Source organism: Centroberyx affinis, unplaced genomic scaffold (assembly GCF_046629955.1).
Source record: "Centroberyx affinis isolate AG114_WGS23_722 - 3 ecotype Tasmania unplaced genomic scaffold, CSIRO-AGI_Caff_v1 ptg000196l_1, whole genome shotgun sequence".
Lineage (NCBI taxonomy): Eukaryota > Metazoa > Chordata > Actinopteri > Beryciformes > Berycidae > Centroberyx > Centroberyx affinis.
The window spans coordinates 102,501-110,766 of record NW_027278889.1 but is presented as its reverse complement, the minus strand read 5'-3'; the positions used below and the strand labels follow the sequence as shown (position 1 = coordinate 110,766).

Below are 8,266 nucleotides of genomic sequence, written 5' to 3'. Positions count from 1 at the left end.
ATATATATATATATATATATACATATATATATATATATATATATATATATATATATGTATGTATGTGAGTGCATGTGTGCTTGTCTCTCTCTCCTTTTACCCGCTCTCTCGCTCATTTTCTCCATTATATTTCTCTCTCCGTAAAAGCCTCCTGTCTCAAATCACTTCTCTCCTGACTCTAACCCCTAAACACAGCGCGGCCGTTTTCCTCACAAACAGCTCATTCCATATCCTGTGTTTAGACAAAGCAGTGAAATACAACCAGTTTGTTCGGTCATACACCGGGGGCTGGGGTAGGTGCGGGGGGCTGGGGGGGGTAGGGGGGTGTTGATGGACGGCAGGGGCTGGTGCTGGCGCTGGTCTGGGGTTTAGATCAGCGCGGGGGTTATCATTACTGACCCCCCGCTGTGTCTCCCTGACCCCCTCGCCCCTGAGTTTTGACCTCTGCAACCCCCCTCCCACCCCCCCACGGCTCCTGACAGGGCAGCGAGAGAGAGAGAGCCTGTGACAGGACAGGTCTGGGATGGATGGGACAGTGTGGACCGGATCCCCTGCGGTGACACCAGAGCATGGAAAACACACACACACACACACAGAGTGCTTACACACACACACACACCATTTGTTGCTTACTCTACCCCACACCTTTTGTTGCTTATTCTACCCCACGGAGGGGGTAGGCGGGTGATCAAGGAAAGGAGGACAGAAGAAGAACAGAGCGGCGGAGTCAGAGCGGAGAGGTATAGACGAGAGAGAGAGAGAGAGAGATTCTTGGAAGATTCAGTGGAATGTCCACTCCCCATGCATCTTCTCCTCGTCTCAAACGGTGTCTGCCGTGTTTGACCGTTAATCAGGGCCAGATAAGCCGGGTCTTTATAGCAGAGCAGATTTACGCCGCTCTGCTGGCCGGCTGGACCGCATTCCCAGCAGAGACGGCGGGATAACATACTCACGTCTCCCAGGCGGGGATAAGCTGGCCTAAGGGGGGCCTCAACACACACACATACACACACATATACGACTGTACTGTACACACACAAGAAAAGCAGGAAAAGTGTGGGTGACACAATTTGTGCAGGTGCTGTCTCTCTCTCCCTCTCTCTCTCTCTCTCACACACACACACACACACACATACAACGCACACACGACGACCATGTACAGCCATTATCTAAATGATAGATGAAGTGTGTCATGGTGTGTGCACAGGCTGCGCTAGAATAAATAAAACAAGCTCTTCCCGTTGCAAAGGACAACAGAATTAACATAATACCAAGACAAATACTATATCCGATTACTGCTGATGCGAGAACGATACAGTATATGAGCCTAATAATGATCCACCATCAGGCTGTGTCCTGCACCACCCGCCCCCCCCCCCCTACATACACACGTGAAGGATTTACAGCGGACGGTAGTTATAAGTTCACAGTCCAAAACACTATGGAGGAAGTATTCTGCATGTAGCCGCAGGGGATTGTTGTACAGCAGAGATACAGGAGAATCAATGTTGTATTAAAGCAAAAATTCACCCTAAAGTGAAGTCGATGTTATCCCTTTGATCCTGGACCACACCATGCGTTCCCACATGCATGTCGCTAATAGAGTTAGTAAGAAAGTCTATGATGTAACGGAAACAATTTGTGGAGCTGCCCCACTAACAATGAAAACAACTTTGCTGACACTGAAAATGCCCAAGGTATTTTCTAAAGCCGTGTGGTTGTAGCAAAGCTCAAAGAAATATTTTTTAAGTCCACATACCCCGCCGAGGGAGAGGCCCCACATAATGTCGCTGGATAACATCACAAACTTCATGGTTCTCTGCATTCGGGCTTTGAGGGAGAGTTCACAAATATCGATTGAACTGTCCCAAGATCAAAAGAATAACATATGTGAGGTTTAATTTAGCATGCATTTTCCCATCAAAGGAATTGTTCACCCTGACAAAAAAAATAGGTTTTTCAAAAATTTCTAGACTTAGGGGAAATCTAACTTCTGAAGGGTTTCAATCCAGAAACCTGTGTACCAATTTTGGGATAAAATAGTGGCTGAATTGATGAACAGTTTGTACTATTTTGAAAGTCTAAATTTTACAGTATTCCATAATGTGCTTTACTTTCATGCCAGCAATTACTTTTTTTAGAGACAATGTCATTTTACCCCCAAAATTGATATTTTAATATGGAAAGAAATCTTTGGGGCAGCAGCCTGCAGCATAGAGAAATGATCTTATGGTGGGAAGATAATCAGTTTGAATCCCAGACCAGCAGGAAAGAACTACTGTCCCAACAACTACCTTCATTGTGCCTTTGAACAAGGCACTTAAATCCCCAACTGCTGCTGTGGAGCTGCTGTAGGGGACAGCCAGGACAAAAGAAGCACTTTTTGGTTTGTTCCTAATTTAACCATTTTTTACGATAAACAACTGACACATGTGCTCTGACGTCTGCAACAATAATTTCTTTATTAAATTAAATGATTCAAATCTAATTGGCTCGAAAATAAAAATGGCACACTGCTTCTTTTGTACCTGCCTGTCAGGACAAAAGAAGCATAGGAGAGGGACAAGGGAAGCAAGAGGCAAAACTGCCAGAAAATTTTAATGTTTTCAGTTTTGTTTTGTTTTTTACATGTAAGGCTCATTATCTGTGAAATTTTACTTTCAATGCAACAAAATACATTTTTGGGGACAACTTTGATAACTTTTGGGGATAATGTAATGACTTCACAACTTGTGTGCTAACTTCTGTGTTACTGTGGTACTTGGAAACTCCCATGTGTCAATGTGTGTAACTGTGTGAGTATGAAGCAGGGCATTGTTCAGATTCCCTGGTTAAATAACAGTCAAAAAACAAGAGGCCTTATACATTGTAAGGCATTTTATATGAGGAACTTACAGGTGATGTAGTAGTTGATGTTCCTCTTGAACTCCAGGCCCATGTAGTTGGGGCTGAACTCCTGGAATTTGATGGTGAACTTGATGTCCTTCTCCGGCTTGTTACAGTTGACCAGAACATTGGGATCCAGGACTGTGCTGCAGCTCTCCGCCTGCTCCCTCTTCACCAGGTACAGCTTGTAGAACTCATACTCCCTGCCTGGGTCCGCCTTGGGACAGATGATGTCCAGCTTGTCCCCGATGTCTGGGTAGATCACCAGGCCCTTCCCAATCTGGAACCTGGGGGAACGAGAAAAGAGGGAGAATGATAAATAACATATAAAGGAGGAGGCCAGAGATTTCAGAAATAATTTACACAGTCCTTAATACTTAAGTCTATAACTTTGAGCTAGGGGAGTTATAGGTTTAGGCTTGTCTGGCCTCCAAGCGAGGTGTAGTTAGCTTGGTCCCACAAAAACGCTACATGTAGTGGCTTGACATTGTTCAGCGTTCGTAGACAGAGCACTTAACACAAATCCTCTGAAGTATATTTTCATGTCTGGATCTGAATCAAAGCATACCAAAAGTTTGCTAGGAGGGAAACAAAATGGCCAACCCAAAATGGCTGCTGCAAAATGGCCACAGATGGGCCTAAATCCAAAGAATGCAAAAGATTCAGTTCATATTTTTGAAGTTCTACATAAGACCTGTGCTTTAACGTAATCTGCACTGTTTCTACTTCAGAAGTCCGTGTTTCGGGATGAAAACAGAGCGCAGGGGTCAGCAGAGAGGTTAAGGCTTCCTGGTTCATCTTCCCTCTGCCCTGATCATCTACTGGGGGATTAAGATAATCCATCTGGCCTTACTGTACCTCTCCACCTCGCTCCCTGGTGCCAACTCAATCAGATCAGCTCTTGTTCTCTTTTATTCGCAAAAGGTGGGGAACAGGAGGAGGCTCAGTGTGTGTGTAAGTGTGTGAAGAGAGGGGGTTGGGGATCATCGGGTACGTGGCTGTGTGGTGTGTGTGTGTGTTGTGTGTGTTTCAGCATTAGTTCATATGTTTATGCATGTCTGTGTGCTAGTTGGTCAGCAAAATGAGCTGAGGTTGCGGTCTGATGGGGGGGGCAGGCTGAATCATTGTTCTGGACTTGTTTGGGGCTTAAAATGTCAACATGGTTTAGCTCTGCTGTCCCAGTTAGCCAAGCATTAACCCAGACAGCCGGACTGACCACGGGTGTGTTTATGTATGTGTGTGTGTGTGTGTGTGTGTGTGTGTATGTGTGTGTTGTGGTCGCAGACAGCGAGCACAGCAGCGGGGCTATCTGCTAGATCTGCCCATGCCAGCGGATTTAAGCAGGATTTAGCAGAGCGCAATGCATTTGTTGTTCTTTCTGATCCCTCACGTTTTAACAAGACATCAGGGGCTGGGCCCCTCTCTCAGTCCCTCCCTCTCTCTCCCTCTCTCTCTCTCTCTCTCACTCTCTGAGAGCGTAATCTCACCTTATCTACAGCCCCTCATTTCATCATCACACACATCATTTCACCACTAAATAACTGACTCTTCAGACAGGCCCAGGGAAGGGAGGACCGCTATGCCTTCTGAGAGACTGATAGAAGAGTGTGTAGAGGGGGGGGTGGGGGGGATGAGAGAATGAGCGTATGATCGCCAATCCGCCTCCTCTGATGTTAAACACTGGCGAACAGCCAGCCATTGTATGAAACGATCATTTAAAAAGTCCCATTTCTCAAGAAATACCCCCCATGAAAATGAACATGATTGGATTAAGGCCTTTTCGGCATTCATGGCCATTCTATTTGGACAGAGGCATTACCAAATAAATTACTTCATTCACAAAAGAGATAAATCTGAAATGAAATTTGCAAAACGGTCAAATCCCCCCCCTCCTTTTGCTGAATATGATGTCATGAAAGAATATGCAGATAGGAACAGGCCTCTCGTAAGAGCAGAGCACTGGGGCTTGGAAGTGGGTGAGACGTTATTTCCACGCTATTGTCTGATGCTCAGAGGGGAGCGGGGGGGGGGGGGGGGTGCGTTAATTCAAGGGCCGATAAGAGAGAGCGCGGGGCATCCTTTGTCCAAACCTCTCCCAACAATTTGCTGGTTTTCAGCAGCAACCCTCTGCATGTGCTTGTGTGTGTGTATGTTTGCGTGCGTGTTTGTGTGTGTGTGTGTGTGTGTGTGTGTGCATGTGTGTGCGTGTCCGTATGCACATACATGGGTACACGTGCATGTGTGTATGAAGACAAGGACACAATCAGTCTCTAATTGGATCTACAAGATGCATCAGTGAGGCATAAACAGGTTTCCATGGCAACATTAGGCTTTGTTGCTGACCACCCCTCTCCTCCCCCCCCATTTCTCCCTCTACCCCCATCTCAGCCCCCTCTATTTCTACTCCCCAATCTCATTCCCTCTCGCTTTATCCTTCACTCTTATTCGCCTCCTCAACATTTCCCTCATTCCTCTTTCTCTCACCCCCCACCACCACCGCCCTCCCCCTCTCTCCACACACACAAAAACACCTACAGAAAAACAAGTGTGAAACCAAAAAAAAAAGAGACCAGGCAAACAACACAATTAGCCCTTGATTTGTTTCACTCAACAAGTAGGTGCTTTCTATTTCAGTTGATTTCCATTCTTTGTACGGAGAAGGCTGGCAACTTTTCAATATGTTCTCCATTTAAAAAGTGTTAAAAAACACTTAAAAGCCTGGTATTCGGATAAAACAATGAGCCTTGCTACCCACTTCTCATTTTTCATTTTTGCAATCCATTTATTCCATTATCAAAGCGAGAAGCAACAATTTAGATGAATAATTAAGATTTCCAAAATCTTAATATCTTAATATCCCTAAAGGATTTAATCACAAGCCTGCCCCTGTCATTGATTCAATTTTCCGAGCAGGCCTCCTAGTTGGCGGTTAGATAGCTATCCTAAGTGAATTCTCCGCTTCTGTTTCCCAGCCTTTGTTAACTGTCTGCTATAATGAGGCTCTGGCTGCTGTGGAGGTCTGGAAGCGCCATCGCAGATGGGAAAGAAGCAACATAAAAGAAATAGGGCAGCAATTAGTGTTTAGCCCAGTTTAAAAGCCCTCCACTTGGCAAGCCGCGGCCCAGCTCCAGTCCAGGATGTGAAACTAAACTGGTGGGCTGGGACTTTGTCTCCCGTTTGTCTCTCTGTCGGCTTAATCAGCGCCACTCCGGTGCTACACACAGCCACGCAATGGAGAGGAGGAGAGCAGAGAGAGAAGATTATTGTACTTTTGAGGAGGTCGAAAGGGAAAAAAGGGGGAAGGGGAGATTGAATTGAATCTTTCATTGTTGTTGTCTAGAGACTTATAAGACCTGTTGATGAAAGGAGTTAGAGTGAGCAGAGGAAGAGCCGTGCAGACACAAACTGTTTCTTGGAAATGACCCCGAACGTGAGAGAGGCATTATTCCCCTCGTGTCAAGCGAAGTGGATCTGCCCGAACCAAACAAAATAAAGAGAATCATTTTCAAAACAACCAAACGAGGTTCATTTTGTTTCATCTGGATGGCTCCACGCCGTGCTCAATCCTGTAAAGAGCTTATACAAACAGACCTACGCTACAGCACAGCAGAGAGAGAACAGAAAACAACGGAGCAGAGGAAAGGAGTGGAGAGGAGAGAGGAGGAGAGGAGAGGAGAGGAGAGCCCCCCTCCCCTCCTTTTACATTCCACTGGTGAATATGAGCACATGATCTCACATATGCCACCACCAGCCCCCCACCCCCTCACCCCTCCCTTTCCATACACACACACACACACACACATACACACACACGGATGTGGGAGCACACAAAAGCACTGTGGGGTGCATCCTGGACCTTCCCAGCCCAACTTCCCAGCCACCCCTATTCATACGCCCTGCCCTCACCGACTTTCATATAAAACGCCGCCTACACTAAGGCCCACTCAAAGCCCCTTACAGAGCCTCCAACTAGCCCTTCCCCCATGCTCTCCACCCCCGTCCAGTCAGCTCAGGCCCCTGCCCCGGGCCTAGCACTGGCAGGCAGCCTCAGCCGCTGAATGAATGGACCCATGAGAGAGGAACTGGGAGAGAGAGAGAGAGAGAGAGAGAGAGAGAGAGAGAGAGAGAGAAAAGCTCATATCGAGAGAATGGTGTCAAATTGATTTGTTCCTCCTGAGCGGCAGCATGAACATGCCATACATATCAATTAAAATCAATTATCCCCAACTACGTAGACAGAGCAATCCATCTCTACCAGGGGAACATGCCAATGGCTGGCTACAGGTACTCTTATCCTTTTGTGTCTCGTCTCCACCACTCAACATTCAATCTATCCCGTCTCTCTGCCTCTGTCCGTTATAACACACACAGACACAAATGAACACACAAACACGCAAAAACAAACACACACGCGCGCACACACACACATTCAGCACACACTCCACACTCACCACCACAACAGGTACTCTATTCCCCTTGCTATCAGCATGGTAATTACCACACCAGGAAAAGTGTTCCCTCACCAATTATCATTTCTCTCTCACATTATCCACAAAATCAGTATGGCAGCCTCCCCCATTATAACGGATGACAGTTTCCATACGCCAGCCGGATTTACAGTCTCGCTGAAATATGCCGTTTCTATCAATATTCCATAGGCTTATATTCCAGATAGATTTTTATGATTACTCATGAATACTAAAACATTACCGTCATTTATCCACATGACAGGGTTATACTTGAGTCCTTAAAGAACAAAAAGCCGCGTTATGCAGAGAACGTTGCTGCTGAGCGCGTTGTGTAATATATATTGCGCCAGAGATTTAAAGCCGATTCACTCGCCTAAGGCAGTCTACTATTTGTGTAATCATAGGGTACAAACACATCCTGTTCTCATTCAAGTCAATCAATATTAAATAATTCTCTTCTAGCGGAGACAGCCTTAGCCTAAAACCACTCTCCGCTCCACCAAGATAGAGCCACATATTTGCCTGCCCTCACAATGGAAACATTCAAACAGCAGCTTCTGAAACGGCCACACTCTTGATGTGTGGTTAAGATTTGCCGAGCGCTGTTGACACAATGTGATCATTTCATACTTGGGAGAAAGGCGTATATTATCAAACTGTCAGTATCTTCATCTGGCTCCAGGGAAGCTCGCCACATCTATAGCGCCGCCGAGCCGTAAGAGCGGCCGACGGCTTGACTGATCTGAAATCAGCCTGAGCCGTCTCCCTCTGGTGTTTGATGTCACACTGTGGGAAGGTAAGCTGGTCATAGGTCTGTGCCTGTAGCCGGCGGCTCGCCCTGAGTGCTTGTATACATAGCTGGCTTCTCTCAGGCTGTCACAGGGGCAGATGTTCTTAGGGAGGCCCAACTA

General features: G+C 46.3%; 1 protein-coding gene across 1 annotated transcript in view; it reads right to left on the bottom strand.

Annotated features, from left to right (window-relative positions):
- Positions 1 to 2,895: 2,895 nt before the first annotated feature.
- Positions 2,896 to 8,266, bottom strand: part of LOC139660311 (ephrin-B1-like) — a gene marked incomplete at its 3' end in the record, with an annotated part of 24,102 nt that continues 18,731 nt past the window's right edge. The window contains exon 2 of the mRNA XM_071538417.1: positions 2,896 to 3,173. Within this exon, the coding sequence (XP_071394518.1) occupies positions 2,896 to 3,173 (278 nt within the window). The remainder of the gene's footprint in view (positions 3,174 to 8,266) is intronic.